Here is a 19342-nt window from a genome sequence, read left to right as displayed (position 1 = left end):
GACTTATTAAAATATTGCATTATATAGATAACCCATCACCAGCTTCTACAGAAGATGAGGATTTGCTTGTCTTTCTAAAATCTCCCAAGGACTTCTTACTATATACCACAGAAACATGAGTACCAGCAAAGAACTCATTTCCTCTCCTAAAATGAGCATATTCTGGGATATAAGTGAATTCTATCTGTTCACTCAGCAGTAAATTTTTTTTTTAAATTTAACTTCTTTATTGGAGTCTAATTGCTTTACAATGTTGTGTTAGTTTCTGCTGTATAACAAAGTGAATCAGCTATACGAATACATATATCCCCATATCTCCTCCCTTTTGTGTCTCCCTCCCACCCCTCTAGGTGGTCACAAAGCATCGAGCTGATCTCCCTGTGCTATGCAGCTGCTTCCTACTAGCTATCTATTTTACATTTGGTAGTATATGTATGTCAATGCTACTCTCTCACTTCATCCCAGCTTACCCTTCCCCCTCCCCATGTCCTCAAGTCCATTCTCTACGTCTGCGTCTTTATTCCTGTCCTGCCCCTAGGTTCATCAGAACCATTTTTTTTAGATTCCATATATATGTGTTAGCATACGGTATTTGTTTTTCTCTTTCTGACTTACTTCACTCTGTATGACAGACTCTAGGTCCATCCACCTCACTACAACTAACTCAATTTCGTTTCTTTCTATGGCTGAGTAATATTCCACTATATACGTGTGCCACATCTTCTTTATCCATTCGTCTGTCGATGGGCATTTAGGTTGCTTCCATGTCCTGGCTATTGTAAACAGTGCTGCAGTGAACATTGTGGTACATGACTCTTTTTGAATTATGGTTTTCTAAGGGTATATGCTCAGTAGTGGGATTGCTGGGTCATATGGTAGCTCCATTTTTAGTTTTTTAAGTAAACTTACTTCTTGAATTCGTATTTAATATATATCGAATAACTGCTACTAACTACTGAATGACTGGCATTTAACTCTAAATTATTATTGATATCATGAAAGGATAACTGTTAGGTACATAAGCTACAGTCACATTGTCTTCAACAGTTAAATCTCGACCTTATGCTTGAGTGTACATGATACTGGCAAGGAAATCTGTTGGAGATTGTACACAACCTGCTCTGGCCTTCTTAAAAGTCTTTCTGAAAGGTTATAAGAGTTAGCCCTGATAATCATGTAGTTAAATGAGAATTTCTTTTCTATGACATCTTTGAACTATCTTAAAACTATTTTTAAGTTTATTTTTAACTTAAAACAAACATGTAGTGTTTGTTTAGTTACGGTACACAAATATCACAGAAAAAATTTTAATCTACTTTTAAGAATCATTGACTTTTACCTACCTACCTTGCTACCTAACCATTGACTTTTACCTACCTACCTTGCTACCTAACCATCAAAAACCAATAATGGTTTTCCAGTCTCTCTGTTTATGCAGAGATGGACAAAAAAAAAATCAAAATAATGCAAAATTAGTTGTAGAGATTTTCTTACAAATTTTCTTGAACACACTTCCCCTCTAAAATAAAACGTTGTTGACATCTTTAATTTTGACATTTCAACAGTTAAAACCCTTTGAGAGGTTCTTGGTCTCATTCAACGATGCCTAGGGTATATTTTCCACAAGACAGAAGTTTCCTGAGATACACTCCACTGCTCATCAACTTTGCACTTCATTGCTTCCCTAGCAACCTGCAGGGAAGTTTAATTACTTTTTCATTTGATTTTCTGAAGAACCAAAGGGTGATTTTTCTGGAATGTGATTTAAAAAAGAAGGTAGCCAAAAAAAGCTATTAAAATCTGACTTTTCCACATTATACCAGAATCAGCTGCCCTGAAAACTAGTCCACTTCTGTGCTCCCAGAGCCACAGTCCACTAGAAGAGCAACCAACCTGCAGATTTGCAAACACTATCTCCTGAAGGAATCTGACCTCAACCCCTCTGGAGAGCCAAGAAAAGAGAAACTGGTCTTTTCTCGAGTCATCATCTTAATTCACTGGTTCATCAGATAATGAAAAAGCAATTTCAGTCAACTGTGCATTTACATTTATTTCAGTTTACATTTTTCATCTGAAACCTTTATTTTGCCCTTGTTTCCAGTTCTGCTTCCCTGGGGTATGAGCTGCCCTCTCTCACCTGGTGTGGATAACATCCCTTCTGGAGTGTACAACTGGCCTAAAAGCTACTAAACAAAATGGAAATAAAAGCTGAATGGTTGCTTTAAATCCTATACTTGCATTAAAACATTTACAGTTTTTCTGTACTGGTACCCTGGACTGTTGTATGTTTCTATGAAACATCGAATGTGACTTTTTTATTGTGTTAATATCTTATTCAGATTGTTGTATAAGTGGTACTAAAGAAGGAGCTGTAATAGGTGATTACAATAATCGGCCTGAGTGGACAAGGAGAACCTCACAAAGCAGCAGTATCTGTTTACCTCCATGTACAGTTTTTGTAGCATTTCTTTTCAAAGAAAAGAGCATTAAAAATAATTTCAATAAGCAACTATTGGTCTGGGGCCCAAGACCCAGGTGCGAGACTTGCCAGACTCCTGTGGATTCATCTCAGCGTAACAGCATGCCTACTCTTGGCTAGGTGCGTACTTCTCACATGTAGTCATGATAATATAAATCCACGTTTTGTGCTTACTTTTCTTTTTCTTGGAGTATAATTGCTTTACAATGTTGTGTTAGTTTCTGCTGTACAATGACGTGAATCAGCTATGTGTATACCTATATCCCCTCCCTCTTGGACCTCTTCTGCATGGGATAATTTCTACAAAGACAATTAGAACTACAGTGTCTACCTTGGGGAACTTCCAAAATGGATGAAAGGGGGCAAGGAGTTAAAATATAAATAAAAATGGAAAAGGAATAAAACCGTCAAAAAAAAAATTAAGTTCAAAACGACGGCAGCACTCCAGCCCTTTGAAGCTCAGGCATCTGGCCCTGAGAAGAATACAAAAGCAGACAAAGTCAGGAGAGAACGAACAACGGCCTGTGAGCCCCGTCCTTGGCACAGGAGTAACATGCATTCAAAGGGGTTCTGAACACAGTTCTAATTCATCTGATCAGTTTGCTTTCTGCGTCTTCAGTAAACGAAGGTACCCAGGAAGGAAGGAAGAACTGACAACAGTAAACCGTCACCCGGCAGCCTGACAGCAAGAACAGAAAATGCACACAGGAACTCGAAAAGCCAAACTGAACTGCCATCCCCACAAATCCTGGGGATACGCTACACCACAGCCCGGGATGAAACTCAGCTTCATAATGATGACCCTGAGTTAGCAAGGAAAGCTGAAGTTATTAAAAGCAAGGCACCGTGTGAGTCCATATGCCTGCCAAAAGATGGACTGCCCATCGCGGCACGCTATGTAACAGCCACAAAGTAGAAATGACCCAAATGGCCGTGAAAAGTAAAATGGATAAACTGCGATATCTTCGCACAATGAAGAGAGAAAATGACAGATCTACGACTACAGGCTCACAAGCATAATGGTGAGTGCAAGAAGCCAGACCTACGTAGTAAGGAAAGAGACACCGAAGAAATCATGCCGGGGGGCAGGGAGGGGCTATGGTGGCGGGAAGGGAGCACGGGGCTTCTAGGTGCGTGCTGTTTCTAGATCTGGATGCCACATATGAGAGTGTTCCATCTGTGAAGAGTCAGCAAGCCGTCTACCAAGCTCCTTGCACTCTTCTGTAGGTGTATTTGTCTCTGAGGAACACGTTCACAAAATATTACACAATATATTCGAGGAGGTATATATTTTTTATCTTCATGGGAAATTCAATCACGAACACTTCACAATTTGGATTTCATTTCAGAGGCAACCCAAGGCAAAATCTGAAGCACGTGATGTTTACCTTTTCTACCTCAGTTCCACATTCTCTTCCTGGGGCTTTTCTACCTTTTGAATAGCAGCTCCCAACCCAACGTGGCTGCATTCCACACCCTCAATTCTCATTTCCTCAGCAGAATTGAAGACATGCACGAGTCTCCCAGGGATCTTGTTAAAACGCAGATGCTTCAGTAGGTCTGTGGTGGGGCCTACAGCCTGCGTTGCTGGAAGAGCGCCCAGGTGTGGCCAGTGTTGCTGGTCTGAGGCCCTGAGCTGCAGAGCCTGAGAAAAGACGTGATTTAAAACCAGCTCCTGGGAGCTGAATAATGCCTGTCCTGGGAAACTGAGCATGGAACTCACGGCCTCCTTACGGCTGAGTTTTAGGACCTGTATCTGGTGGAACATTTTGGGCCTCCCTGTGCCTCTCAATTTGCATCCCTGTTAGCTCTACCAACTCAGGGACAAAAACTAGCAGTTGGGGACAGTAAAGTAAGAACCTGTTCCTACTCTGGGGATTTTTGTACAATTTCTCATTAAAACTTCACCTTTGGACTTCTTAGCATAGTGCTTTTCCCACAGCAGTTGCAGAAGGGAGGGAGGGAGGGAGGGAGGGAGAGAGGAAGAGGAGGTAAAGGAAGAAAGGAAATGAACAAGCAAGCAGTTAGACTGCCTGGGAAAGTGCAGCAACGTAAAGTGCTGGCGTGACTTGCCAGACGGCTGAGGCTGCTTAAATCCAAGATGTCTCTTCTGTGAGGGGCTCAGTGTGGAGTTATGGATATTTTGAGGATGAGTGAGGGTGTAGGGTGAGAATGGAGGGGTGGACACCAGGGTGAAGAAGCCCTCTTCTCCCAGGGGGCATCTCAGAGCCATGAACACAGGGAGGGTAAGCCTCTTCTTGGCAGATAGAAAAATATTAATAACATTAAACCACCCCTGAAATTTGATATGTGGTTTTGAAGTGTTTAGGCATTTGGAAGGGGTACAAGGGGACTATAATATATGTAAAGGGATTTTTCCAGATTCAAATAAATATTTGAAAAATTTCTGGTGCATATTTTATAAGCTGGAAGCAATAAAAAAATGCTCTCTGATCTCACCGGAACCAATTCGCATAGCATAGGGAATCTCAAAAACAGAGTATCTGGAAAACTTTTTTTAGTAGCTGCGATGGTTAATGGCATGTGTCAGCTTGGCTAGGCTGCAGTGCTCCAATATTTGGTCATACATGTCTGGACGTTGCTGTGAAGGTCTTTTGTACATGAGATTAACATTTCAATCAGTTAGATTTTGAGTAAAGCAGATTACCCTCCAGAACGTGGGCAGGCCTCATCCAGTGAGTTGAAGACCTTTAAATGAAGACTGAGCACCCCTAAGGAAGAGGGAATTCTACCAGCCCACTGCCTTGGGGCTCAAACTGCTATATCAGCATTTCCCTGGGTCTCCGGCCTGCTGGCCCACCCTGCAGATTACAGACTTGCCAGCCTCCACAATCGTGTGAGCCTATTCCTTAAAATAAATCCACGCCCCCTCATCTACACACACACACACACACACACACACACACACACACACGCTCACACACACGCTCACATCTTATTGGCTCTATTTCTCTAACTAACTCAGTGGCTTATATCACTGTACTTTTCCTGGGGTTAATCGCATAAACAAATGTACCAGCTTCACCATGAGTATATGCTAGCACTGCTTAAAACAGATGAATGAGGTTATTCAGCTTACTTGGTTGAATAAATTGAATTCAATAAGAACTGAATTCTTATTCAGTTGCTAAATAAGAACTTTAATTTAAAATATTATTCAACAGAATAGGTCACTTTTTAATGGCCCAAATGCTCACCTACAACATAACATTATTCTCACCAGGGTTCATTAGGATGAACCTATCACAGCCTATCCAACAGATCTGTGGACTTTTTTGGACAGATGTTTATTAGCCTGAAGACAGCTTATTCACTGTCATCTTTTAGGAGAGAGGCAATGCACTGTCCCTTTTTGACCAATATAAAACCTCCAGACCTGTACACACAGAATCAATCTAACCCTCATTTCTGGCTTTGTGCCTTGCTTTAGCCTCCCATGCATTTTCACTCAAGACTAGGACTGCTCAGACACAGTGCATGTTCCTACAGCATCAATTAGCTCATCCCTTAGGTCAATAGCTGAATGACGCAGAAGTGGAAGTTGCATTTCCCAGCATGTCGATGCTCTGCGCCCAAGTAACAGTCACCAAGTGCAAGCCCATTACCACAGCCGAAGGCAGCCGGCTGCAGGTGAACTCAGTCTGGACACAATGCCCATTCCCTGGGGGCTTCCTCCCAGCACAGACGGTACACATGCACTGTCTTTGTGCATTCTGTCCTTGTTCCTGTAACCCAGCAGCCACAACCCAGGTACCTCCATCCACCAAGTTACCTTCACCTTAAAAAACAAAGTGCAAAATCCTATACTTGCTTTAAAACATTTACAGTTTTTCTGTACTGGTACCCTGGACTGTCGTATGTTTCTATTAAGCATCTAATGTGACTTTTTTATTGTGCTAATATCTTATTCAGATTGTTACTGGTTTTCTGAGTATGCTGGTTGCAAAGCTATACAGATATGGAGAGATCAGCCCCATCCCTACTTTTATTTTCCATATGTCCTTTGTGTGTTTGCAGAACATTAGGTTTGTCTGGAATACATGTGCTGTGTTAGAGTAGAAATGCATGCACTGTAATTCATTCACTGACATCCCCAGGCTAACCATCTCTGCCAGACTGAAGTACATGCTATGCCAACAGATCCCCAAGGAGGAAAAGAAAACATATTTGCATCACAAACACGAACACTAGTTTATGGCATGTCCATTAGAAAACATGATATATGAACGTCCTAAAACATGGATTTTCTAAGCAAATGTTGGTTGACTCCTCAGGAATTCGTCCACCTCAGCCAGAGCAGACTGTAACTGTTCTACAGGAGCAAGAATTATGAGGTGAGTGGGTCACACCAGGGGATGCACTGTGCAACCCCCATGCCTAAGGAGATGGGCAACAAGCCAGTGCCGGCTGCCTCAACCTCCCACCGCCCCTCCACCTCTGGACCAGGCAGCCACAAGAGGCTCACAGCAGGTGAAACTTCCACCGCTGCACCCAGATTTCAGAATGAATAACTCATCTGCACTTGTTTGTTTTCTTTTTTCTTTTGCGGTACGCGGGCCTCTCACTGTTGTGACCTCTCCCGTTGCGGAGCACAGGCTCCGGATGCGCAGGCTCAGCGGCCATGGCTCACGGGCCCAGCCGCTCCGCGGCACGTGGGATCCTCCCGGACCGGGGCCCGAACCCGCGTCCCCTGCATCGGCAGGCGGACTCTCAATCACTGCGCCACCAGGGAAGCCCCACTTGTTTGTTTTCTATCCAGACATTAAAAAAAAACCACTGTAGGTCAGAGATACCATTATAACAAAATGGTCACTTGGAGCATGCTCCATAATTGTAATGATCGCGAGGGGGTATCATGGCTGAACATGCCCATAAAATGCCCCCCAAAAACTGAAATTGTAGAGAGCGGTTGCCCTCAGTGTGTGTGGTGGGAGGGAGCTCTCAGAATGTGTCATTATTTTGAGTGTTTCTGCTTGGTCACCTGAAAACGACAGGTGTGATTATATTTAAAGGGCAAACCTTGACGGAGCCTGTATTTGGGACTGATCCAAAAAGATATGAGACACAGAGCTTTTGTAGCTATCCCAATTTCTTATCTCTGTAAAAAAGAAATTTGTATTCCATATGTTTGCTTTTCTTGTGGTTAAGAAGCATATAACATGAAATCTCTATTCTTAACAAACTCTTAAGTGTACGGTATTGTTGTCTACATGCACCTTATTGTGCAGATCTCTAGAGCTTTTTCATGTTGAACGACTGAAGCTCTATGATCCACTGAACTGCAACTCTTCATTTCCCAATCCCTGAGCCCCTGGCAACCACCATTCAACTTTCTAAGAGTTGACTACTTTAGATACCTCATATAAGTGGAATTATAGATTATTTGTCCTTCTGTGACTAATGTCCTCAGGTCCATCTGTGTTGTCACATACTACAGAAGTTCCTTCTTTTTGTATAGTTCAGTAATATTCCATTGTATGTATATACCACATTTTCTTTATTCATTCATCTGTCAATGGACACTTGAGCTGTTTCCACCTCTTGGCTATTGTGACTAGTGCTGCAATGATCACAGGAGTGCAGATATCTCTTCTAGATCCTGATTTCATTTTTTTGGATACACATGCAGAAGTGGGATTGCTGGATCTATGGTAGTTCTATTTTTAATTTTTTGAGGAGCCTCCATACCGTTTTCCATAGTGGCTGCACCAATTTACATTCCCACCAACAATGTACAAGGGTCCCAATTTCTCCACATTCTAACTAGCAATTGTTACTTTCTGTGTTTTTGATAACAGCCATCCTAACAGGTATGAGGCAATATTCCATTATGGTTTTGATCTGCATTTCTCTGATGATTAGTGATGAGCATCTTTTCATCCCCATAAAATTTTTTTTGACTGAAGGACAAAATATTCCAATAATGAAAGGAAATACCACTGTGGTACCAGAAAATATAACCTCTCATCACTAAATTCCCTTATTTTTATTTCATTCCTTTTTTTTTTTTTTTAAACATATCTTAAAACAGTGACAAATACTTTCAGCTTCAAATGAAGAGAAAGAAAGACATCAGGGTAAAAGGTGTTCTGGACATCTCAATGCTTTCAGAGCTCAGCCCTCCTCCTCCAAGGACACACCATCAGGGCAGCAAATCTGGAGGCAGAAAATACTGTACAGCAACATCTGTTAAGCCTGAACAAGGTAACTCAGGAAACTACAAGAACACCCAAGAGCAAAAAAGAGAGTACAGACAGACTATCTTTGGGTCAAAATACTATCCCACAAACTTGGAAGGGGAAGAAGTAGCATGATTAAAATACTAAGTTAGGGTACCATGGAACCACATGTTCACATCAACACGAACCTTCAAAGCAAGATCACGCCTGACACTTGAATTTACTAGGGCACATTCTCAGGTAGGAAACAGGGGTTGCAAACTGGAAAAAGTATCTTTCCCGCCTCTGTGCTTTGTCCTTCATGGAATATGCAAAACTGGAGATTCCTACTTAAAATCTGGATTTTTCACCATCCTTTATAAGTTGGCGTTGCTGGCAAAACTGGGCCGATGTCCTGCATGGCAGCATCTGTCCGTCCCCCCAGCATATGAAGCAGAGGCTGCTACTGGGCCCCAGCTCCACTCCACCAGGTCTATGTTACCTGCCTGGCCCCGGAGGCTTCAGAGTCTGTGAGCCCCCCTCCATTACATCAGTCACAGCCCACGGGGTGGTAAGAGGAGGGAACGTGGAGATAATTTGACAGGGCCTAGAGTCTCTCTTGCTGGAACTGTGACACCACCACACAAGATAAATGGAGATAACTGCTCTACTGAAGAGAGGAGGAAACTCCCTGAATTTAGTTTGTCCACTTGATTTTTCTTTCTTTTTTTTTTTTTAAAATTAATGCCTTATTATTTTTTTAACATCTTTATTGGAGTATAATTGCTTTACATTGTTGTGTTAGTTTCTGCTGTATAACAAAGTGAATCAGCTATACGTATACTTATATCCCCATATCCCCTTCCTCTTGTGTCTCCCTCCCACCCTCCCTATCCCACCCCTCTAGGTGGACACAAAGCACCGAGCTGATCTCCCTGTGCTATGCGGCTGCTTCCCTCTAGCTATCTATTTTACATTTGGTAGTGTATATAAGTCCATGCCACTCTCTCACTTTGTCCCAGCTTACCCTTCCCACCCCCGTGTCCTTAAGTCCATTCCCTATGTCTGCATCTTTATTCCTGTCCTGCGCCTAGGTTCATCAGAACCATTTTTTTCTTTTTTAGATTCCATATATATACCGTGTTAGCATACGGTATTTGTTTTTCTTTCTGATTTACTTCACTCTGTATGATAGACTCTAGGTCCATCCACCTCACTACAAATAACTCAATTTCGTTTCTTTTTATGGCTGAGTAATATTCCATTGTATATATGTGCCACATCTTCTTTATCCATTCATCTGTCAATTTGGTCTGCTTGATTTCTGACCCCCAGTGAGAGCTGGACCCAGACCACCCACCTTGTGATTCTTCCCGTTCATTACGCTCACCGATGCCATCCCCTTTGGAGAGAGAGAAACTGTCTAAGAAACTTTTGAGTTTTGACTGGATATCATTTTAAAGCACCCCATTCCTGGTGCAGTTCCAGGCACACATGCATTAAAAGAAAAGTTTTTTAAATGAAGGAGTGAATGAATGACATAGGGAAAAGGCAAGAAGAGTTTCCTCTGTGGGCAAATAACAAAAATGATCCTTAAGACTGGGAACAATTTAAGATGAACTTCTTCCACAATATTATGCCCTCAATTTAAATGATGGATGAGATCGATAAGCAATGAAAAATAGAGAAACTAATGTTTTCAATCTTATACAGTTCTTGAGGATTTCAAGTCCTTTTAGACCAGTATTTCTCACACTTGATAAACATGTAGACCTTATTAAAGAAAATATCTCCTATGGATTCCAGAGTTGATGTAAATATTGTTTATATTACGTCACTTAACTATAAACAAACATAAACCAGATATAAACTCCTTATACTTATAGCTCCCAAACATTTATGTGACCAACACGCATTTGCAAAATCAGTGGAATGAGAATTAGCAACATTCATTTAAACTGACAAGGGATGCACTTCTACTGAAACTACACCCCCACAGCCAATGTCAGTATGGTCCTGGCAGCTTGTGTACTGCACTTTCCAGCCACACTTACAGGATCAAAACCCCACTCCCTGATCACTTTTCCATTGAGGACACAGACAACCCAACACTCTGTGTTGTTGGTCACTTTCAATTTACGTGGACACATCACTTGCACCAAGTCCACTGTTGTGCCTTCCTCATCAGCCCATGCATGACAAGGAACAGATGCCATACAATCTTAAACACAGAGGCAGGTTTTGAAACACTGTAGCCAAATCTGTCATGTAAGAGTCATCCAGGTGATTCCAAATGTGCTCAAATTAATTTGTTTTATATTATCATATAATGATAACATAAAATGAAAACATAAATGTTTAGTCTTCTAAGATTGCCAAGCATACACATAAAGACCCAAAGGGCCCCCAATTTGAGAAACACTCTTGACATGAAATGTCCATAGTCTGGAGATGTGCCCTGAGGTATTTTTCTGCATTTATTATACTGCATCTCAGGTCCTTCAGATGTCAGAAACTCCTAGGTATTTAAAAACGTGAGACAATGAGCTCCTTGAAGGTCAGGTCTACGAAGGAGTCTCTCTAGTGCCTGGGACACTGGCAGGCACATGAATACCGAGGGAATTAGAGAAAGAATGAAAGAAACACGCCTGAGCTACTGCATCTATATGTCTTGTTTTTATAAGACATATACATAAGGCCTTAAGGGCTAAAATTCACTTTTCTCTTTTTATAATTACTCTGACAAAGGCAATTATAATTTGAAAGACCCCAAATATTTACCAGTTGAAGCAGTGAAACTGTTTTTTTGAGGAATTAATATCAAAGAAATCATAAGTGTCATTCCATCATTACAGCTTTCCTCTGGGAAACAGTGTTTACTTTCCATTTTACAACGTGATATGAGACTAACAGAGTCAGATAGGAGCAGCCCAAATACCCACCATAAATACTCTCTTCCCATTTCTTCCCTCCAACGATATACTGCAGTCAGGTGCAACTAAGCTTTCACAAGCTACACATGAAGCAAGAAAGTATACTGTATATCCTCTTAGGAGAAAAAAGCAGACGTTTGAATCACCTCAGCATCCTAACCTCCCCCATCATCAAAGGCTCTCTTCTCCGCCATCAGCCTCTAAGCCTCCATTCAAGGCCGATCAGCCTGATTCAGCTACTTCCATTTTACAAATGAAATAAAATCATGTAACCTGGGAAGAAATCAAGAAACAGGTTTTACAAGCTCAAAGTGACCGTGTATTTGAACAGTGATTCCGGAGAGAAGTAAATGAAAACTTTAGGCTAAAAGACAAGCTAGAGAAGAGTCTGTGGTCCTTGGAGGGTAGTCTTCCAATGACACCCCATCTTAAGCCTTTTTCTTTTTACCCATACCATAAGGGCTGAGTAAACAATCTCTCACCAAAACCTGCCAGCAGAGCTCTGAACAATCAGTGAGATCTGAGGGTCAGAGCAGGCCACTGTCTGTATGGCCAAAACTGGCAGTCCTCTAAGGATGGGAGCCCAGAATACCTTTCTGGGGCCGGGAGGCCAAAAAGAAATTACTACCTCGAGATGAAATTCAAATATCAGAACCAGAAGGGGCCACCACAAGCAAGCAGAGCTCATAAAAAATAAGCCATACAGAGACTCCCGCTAGGCCCAGGAGCAAGGTTTGGATGGTTCAAGGAAGAGCTGTGCTTTAAATGGACAGGTTTCTCCCACTCAGCAGTAGCGTAATGACACATAATTGTGATAGAGGATATACTGAAGAGGAAAACCAAACAGCAACAGACCAGAAACAGAAAATAAAGATATATACAATCTATATATAGAGATAGAGACATATAAAGATATACATATATATATATATATACATATATATATATATACACACACACACATACATATATATATATCCCCAGTTCTGAATGCAGAAACGGCAGGAAATCTCTGGAAAGCTTGTGGCTAGCACACTGATAGGCCTCAAAGCCAGTGCCAAAGGTAAGCATCACACACAGTCAAAAACATCTTTGAACCTCTTCCAGGACTGAAGTCCAACCCACTATGGTGCCTCAAGGCTGGAACCAATCTCTATCTCCTTGGATGAGTAGCAGATATTACTGGCAATATGGGTGAAAAAAATATACTTATCTTCAAACATTAAAAACACAGTCCAGGGGTTTCCCTGGTGGCGCAGTGGTTGAGAGTCCGCCTGCTGATGGAGGGGACACGGGTTCGTGCCCCGGTCCGGGAAGATCCCACATGCTGCGGAGCGGCTGGGCCCGTGAGCCATGGCCGCTGAGCCTGCGCGTCAGGAGCCTGTGCTCCGCAATGGGAGAGGCCACAACAGTGAGAGGCACGTGTACCGCAAAAACAAAACAAAACAAAAAAACCACAGTCCAAAGCACCCAGATGCTCACATGTGGAAGATACTCAAGAGCTGAGATCAAACAGAGAAGAGCTGATTTAACTCTCGCATCCCAAGCTGTCTCAAGGCCATACCCTCACTGAGTGGGAAGAGAGGGAAAAGTGAGGCACTATCTAATCAATCAGTGTCTCTCTGTCTGCTTGTCTTCTGCCTCCTCTCACCCTGTGTCTCCAGCCCTCTCTGTGTTCACCTCTCCCTTTGCGTCCAACTCTCCTCTCCCTTTCCCATCCTGCCAAGCACCATACCATTAAGGTGAAGCGGGCTTTTGAAGCAACTGCACTATTACAAAAGAAGACGATCAGAGGCAAAAGCCCTAAAGTGGACCCCAAGAAAGGGAAATGTAAAGGAGTCCCTGACCATGAAACTATGCCTCTGCCTACTTGTAGCTTCGTGTTTTCTAAAGCGTCCTAGTTAAGTGGGATTGGTGTCATCTGTTGCTTTTCCTCTCCATTTTAGACATCATCTTCATAGTTATGTGGACGTGCCGAAGTAAACCTTTTTGACAATCCACATAACAGTTCACACGTGGGTAGTTTTGGTTCTTCTCAATTAAATTTCTTGTTTCTAAGTTATTCAACAGAAGACTCTTCTTCAGCGTTGTGTGTGTAGAAAGGGCACAAATCATGTGAAACAGCTTGACCACACAGGTCTGATTTTGGTGCCTGAACAAGTCCCGCCCCAGCCCTGTCTGGCACGTCACCAATCACGCTAACCCCTGTTACACCAGAGGCACCCACCCACCCTGGGTCTAATCTGGCTATTGTGGCAAAACTGGTGCCCATTCACAAGTCCATTGTGGTTCTGGTGCCAGCTGGACCCTAGCATTTCTGTTTGTGAGAACGTGGGGTTCTAAGTTAAAGTGAATCAGTCCACAAATGACACTCAATCGCTACAAATGGAATTGAGAACACTCTGAAAAGCTTCGGTTCTGACTAGAGGAGAGAGGTGAATTCCTGTCATGACCCCGCCGCAGTCGAATGCTCAATGCACACATACACACACACACAGACACACACACCCTATATCCTTCTCTCCTTGCCAATCTCGGAAGATACCAGCTCTCACCAGAATGTGAAAATATAGGGAGGGAACCAACAAAAGAAATGAAGAGAATGCATGCAGCATGAACTAACTGCATTCTCAGTATATGAAGCAGGGAATCAAAGAACATTCAGCAAATATTTATTGAGTACATTTATTGAGTACCTACTGGATACAAACCTCCCTTTCACCAAGATAATGCCCCTGACACCAGAAACTGGCTTCACTAGGTAATTACAACTCTGCTCTCTGTTTCTCCCCAGACATTCTCTTCCCACTTCATGGATTTTTCTTGGCCTGATACAATCCTCCTTCTGGAATTCTCTTAAGTAACTACATTGCCTTGGCCATTCTGGTTTCACCTGCTGGCTGACCTAGTTCCAGCTTACTGGAACTAGTGGTAACGGCCCATCCTGACCCTCTGGACCATTTACACCTGCCCAGCTCAGGTTAACAGTGACACCTGGCGGGACACTCCCCTCCCCAACCTTTAAGGAAAGGAGTCCCTCAGTTTCTAAGAGAAGACCAACTTGAGAATTTAACACACCACCCAGAGAGCATTTTTATTCTTTCGCAGTGCAATATTATTTTCTCTCTAATATTACAATTATCGACGACTGAGGACTTTAACCCAAATTTGTTTAATATTTTGATCTAAGAGTTTGAATGATCTTTGAAATGGAAATCACTACCACGGTTTGCCTTTGCAGGAACCAAACATTCCTATATCTGCTATCTGTTCTGCTTAAACTGTACACAAATACCCCCCTAGGATAGACGTGGGACAGGGTGCCACCTGGGGGAAGATGGAGTGACAGGTGGGAAACTAAGGCACCAGATGAAACGGCACAGCTTCCCAGAGAGACAATTTTCCCCCTGGAAGAATATATAATATTTTACGTTAAACCAAGCCCCAGTATATTATAAAGTGAACATGACTTCTTTTTTTTAAGGTAAAACCTCAAGAATTCAAAGAAAGTTCCTGCTTGCAGGCAGTTTACTGGGTTATGTCCACAATACATGCAGATAACTCTACAAATAACCCTCCTGCCTTTACATGTTCTCTGAGGAAATTTTTGAGAAGTATTTCACCCAAACTATGAACTTCCTGAGGGCATGAACCACCATCTCCTTCTCTTTGTCTCCAAGTACCTAGGACAGTACCTAAGACAGTGGCACAAAACAGGCACTCAACAATGTTTGCAGAATTAATTTGGCTGAAATAATGGCAATGACATTGTCAATAAGGAAAGATTTTTATCACATCTGAATGGGAGGAAGGGCAGATGAACAGCTGTATGAGGAAGTAGAATAGAAGCAACCCAATTTACCAAAACAGCTAACGGCTGCCATAGTAACAATCAGGTGAAGCAATTCAGTTTAGTTCTTTTCCACTTGAACGAGTACAGGAAGGCAAATATTGTCCTTGTTAATCTCGCAGGGACTTAGGACACAAGTCTACCAGGTGACGCTGGTGCCATTATATTTAATAACATCTCAAGAGTCGGAAAGACATCGTGATAATAATGATGTCACCAATAATATTAAGACCTGGTTGTATGCTGATCCTAAGAAGGTCATTTTCATCATTTAAAGGTTAAGTGTCAAATATTGGCTGCTGAGACTTAGCAACTCTGAAAAGTAGTTCAGTGTGTGTGTGTGTGTGTGTGTGTGTGTGTGTCTGCGTGTGTAAAATACGGTGTGGTCTGACCTTTTCTTATTCTTAATATTGTTACCTTTTTAAACTAGCTGGACCCAAACCAAGTTACAGATGAAAGATGATTCAAAGTATATGGTTTATAGCAAAGTTTAAATTTTTCTACTTCCCTGGTGGAGACACTGCATTTTCACTCATTTGTAAGTAACAGAAAAGATGGGTATCAAGCCCACTTTCTCTACACAATCTCTCTTATACTGCAGTGAGTAAACTTCCATGCCCAGTATTCCTGAACTTTCCAAACAGGAGGGAGAAGCTGGGCGGAGGAGGAATTGAGGACTCCCAGCCCTGCAGGTCTAAGCGGTGAATGGGTGAGCCAGGCCACTGCTGTCTTCCAGGGCTATTTCCTTTTCTGAGTCTTATGTCTCAGATATGCGAACTGCCAAGCAAAATGTTCAGATCTTCCTAATAATGACAACCAGAGATGCATAAAATTTCAATGAAAATCCAGAGAGCAGAAAAACATTTTATAGTATTAAGATGTTTGTAGTGCCTGAGGAAGAAGTGAAAACAGCTCAAGACATACCATGACTCTAGGCAGAGACAGACGCAAATTAATCTCAATAAAACCTGAATATCCTTCCCACCATGCCCTGAACCTGCAGCAATATAAATGCGCAACAATGTCGTTTTCTACGTAGTAGCAGGAAAACAACAAACACAAAAACCACCATAGAGAATGGCAAATTGGCTAGCAGACCGGGTCACCGAGCGCTGCTGCTCCGGGTGCAGCCTGGAGGCCAGGAGTAGGAGGTGATGTAATCAAGTCTCTGAGGTTCGGGGAGCGCTCCTAAACCAGCGTCCCGGAAGAATCTCCGGACGCTGTGGATTTCACTCCGGCTTGTGAAACTGAGAAATGAGCAGGTGAAACTTTCTCCCCGAACTGTGACTCCGAACGCATTCCTTTTCCTTAACTCTAGGGGATCCCGTCTTGGAAGAGTTAAAAGTGCGTCGGTGAAAGGAGGAAAGCGATAGAGAGAGAGAGACAGAGACAGAGAGACAGAGACACAGAGACACAGGGAGAGGGAGAGACAGAGAGAGGGAGAGACAGAGAGAGACAGAGAGAGAGAGGGAGAGACAGAGAGAGAGACAGAGAGAGAGAGGGAGAGACAGAGAGAGAGACACAGAGAGAGACAGAGAGAGAGAGGGAGAGACAGAGAGAGAGACAGAGAGAGAGAGGGAGAGACAGAGAGAGAGACAGAGAGAGAGAGCGAGAGAGAGACAGAGAGAGAGAGCGAGAGACAGAGAGAGAGACAGAGGAGAGAGAGAGAAAGGGTCCACTGGGTCTGCACACTCCGAATGTAAGAGGGAGAGATGGCAGCGTCCCAGGGAGGACAGAAACACCACCACCACCTTCCGCTCTGCAAACCACACACGCACCTGGGGATGAACTTGACCTCGTCCCCGAGTCGCGCCTGGAAGTCCTGCCAAGCCTGGCCCGGGCTCGCCGAGTCCCAGTGGGCGGCCAGTGCCGCCGCCGCGTCCTCGTCGCCCTCGTCCTCCTGGCTGTCCCCGGGGTCGGACCCCACCAGGGCCGCAGTGAACGCGGGCTCCCGCGGCCCCCGGCCCCAGCGCCGTCTCCCGCGGTGGGCCCCGCGGAAGCCGCGCGCGAACTCCTGGAAGGTGATGGCGCCGTCGCGGTCGGCGTCAAGCCGCTGGAACACGGCCTCGGCGTCGGCCGGCCGCACGCGCAGCTCCGCGCACAGCGCGCTGAACTCCTCGCGCTCCAGGCGCCCCGAGCGGTTCGCGTCGCAGGCGGCGAAGACGGAGCGCAGCCGGGCCAGCTCCTCCAGGTCCCCGTCCGGCTCCATCCCGCCTGTCGGGGGCGACCGAGAGGGCTCCTGCCCGCGCGGCCCGCTCGGGCAGCGGTGACGGCGGCGAGTCCGAGGCCACCTGCTGCCGCCGGGAGTTGCGGCGAGTCAAGCAGGTTAGGCCACTGGCGGGAACGTCGGGGCGGGGCAAAGCGCCTAGGTGGGTCGGGACGGCGCGCTCCGAAGTGGCTCCGCGCGCGGACCCTGGCCGGGCTCAGCCCCAGAGCGGTGCGAGCGCGCCCCTAGCCCCGCGCACCGCGCAGCAACGCCCGCCGCGACTGAGCGCCCGGCGCGGCCTCACGCACTTGCCCAGCGAGGCCCGGCTCCGCCCAACCTGGGAGGAGGAGCGCCCCGCTCCGGTTCCCACGCCTTCGAGAGTCCGGCTGTGCTTTCCGTGCTGGCCTCTGGAACCTGTGTTTGGGGCTCCTGGAGCTGGGGAGCCCGGCCAGAACTGGGGGTGAGGCAGAAGCGTTGCCAGGGCCTTCGGTATAAACAGTGTTTGCTCGGGTAAATCGAGAGCTGGTATGAGAAACTAACTCACTGGATAGAGAGGGGAAAGGAAGGTAGGGGTAGGATTCCAAATTGGTTAACGTTATGTGTATTTTATTATTTTCTGATTCCGGAAAATTGGTAAACTTCCGTGTATACAAGTTTTCTTACAAACCAAAGTATGAAATTTACCAGAAGACCCCATTCTCTGATTTTACTGGCTTTCTTTAATGCATGTCCCTCCAACGTTAAGGTCCAACTAGTTAACGCACAGTAGGAATCACATAGATCTTCCAGATGCTCAAATCCAAATAATTTTTCTCAGCCCTTGTCTCCTCAACCTGAGAGAAAATTAATAACCAAAATCCTTGGCAGGCAGCAATATTTAAACAAGGACTGAGGTAGCTTTTTTTTTCCTTTCAACCAATCTTATGGAAATTATGCAGATGTATGTTACCCTTTGATCTTAAACATTTATTTCAACAATGCTATTGTTTCTTTAATATTGGCTGCTTCATGGGTATAAGATCTTTAAAATTCAGCCATTTTTATCCTCTTAAAAAATCTTGTCTTATTTCCAAGAGACCCTCACTCTGTCATGATTTATGTATATGTTCCCTTTGGTGATTCTCATAGCCTGTGAAAGTGCATTTGGGTTATTTTTACTTTATTCACGTCAATTTCCGCCACTTTTTAGATTTTCTTTTATTTATTTCCATTTCTTTTAGTTATGACTCTATTTCACTTATTCTCATTCTGGATTCTCTTTATTGCTTACTATTTTGTTTTCGATATAATAAAAATAGAGGATTTGACTGACACAGTTCCTCAAGCTTGTGTTCTTAAACAGAAAGCTAAGTGCTAAGCATCTGAGGAACTGTTTCTTCTTGTGTAGTACAATAAATAAAGTCAACACGCACAGCATCTGTCAAGCTGTAAATACCACTGATAATTACCATCTGTAAATTTAACTGGTAAATTATGAGAGGCATTCCATTAGAAGCCCTGGACTTAGCAATCTATTCGCTAAGTGAATACAGTACTATACAAATAGATAGCTAATACATTGAAATGAATTTTATTATCAGTGCAATGTAAATTGTTAGCGATTTTTGAGTTCATGTGCTTTCCTGTTTATTCTAAAGGTTGATTTTTTCCATATAAAGAAGAAATGGGACTTACCTGGTGGCGGAGTGGTTAAGA

General features: G+C 43.7%; 1 protein-coding gene across 3 annotated transcripts in view; it reads right to left on the bottom strand.

The window, feature by feature from the left end:
* Nucleotides 1-18084, bottom strand: part of RASEF (RAS and EF-hand domain containing) — a 74199-nt gene extending 56115 nt beyond the window's left edge. The window contains exon 1 of one of the 3 annotated variants that reach the window (XM_004275121.3): nt 17220-18084. In XM_004275121.3, the coding sequence (XP_004275169.1) occupies nt 17220-17650 (431 nt within the window). In that variant the 5' untranslated portion in view covers nt 17651-18084. Of the gene's footprint in view, nt 1-11737; nt 12384-17219 lie in introns of those variants that run through there. The other 2 variants (XM_033437836.2, XM_049710788.1) reach the window with 2 other exon arrangements.
* Between the last annotated feature and the right edge of the window lie 1258 nt (nt 18085-19342).

Source organism: Orcinus orca, chromosome 6 (genome assembly GCF_937001465.1).
Source record: "Orcinus orca chromosome 6, mOrcOrc1.1, whole genome shotgun sequence".
Lineage (NCBI taxonomy): Eukaryota > Metazoa > Chordata > Mammalia > Artiodactyla > Delphinidae > Orcinus > Orcinus orca.
Note: the sequence above shows the minus strand (reverse complement) of the source record. Positions and strands in the feature narration are given on the sequence as shown.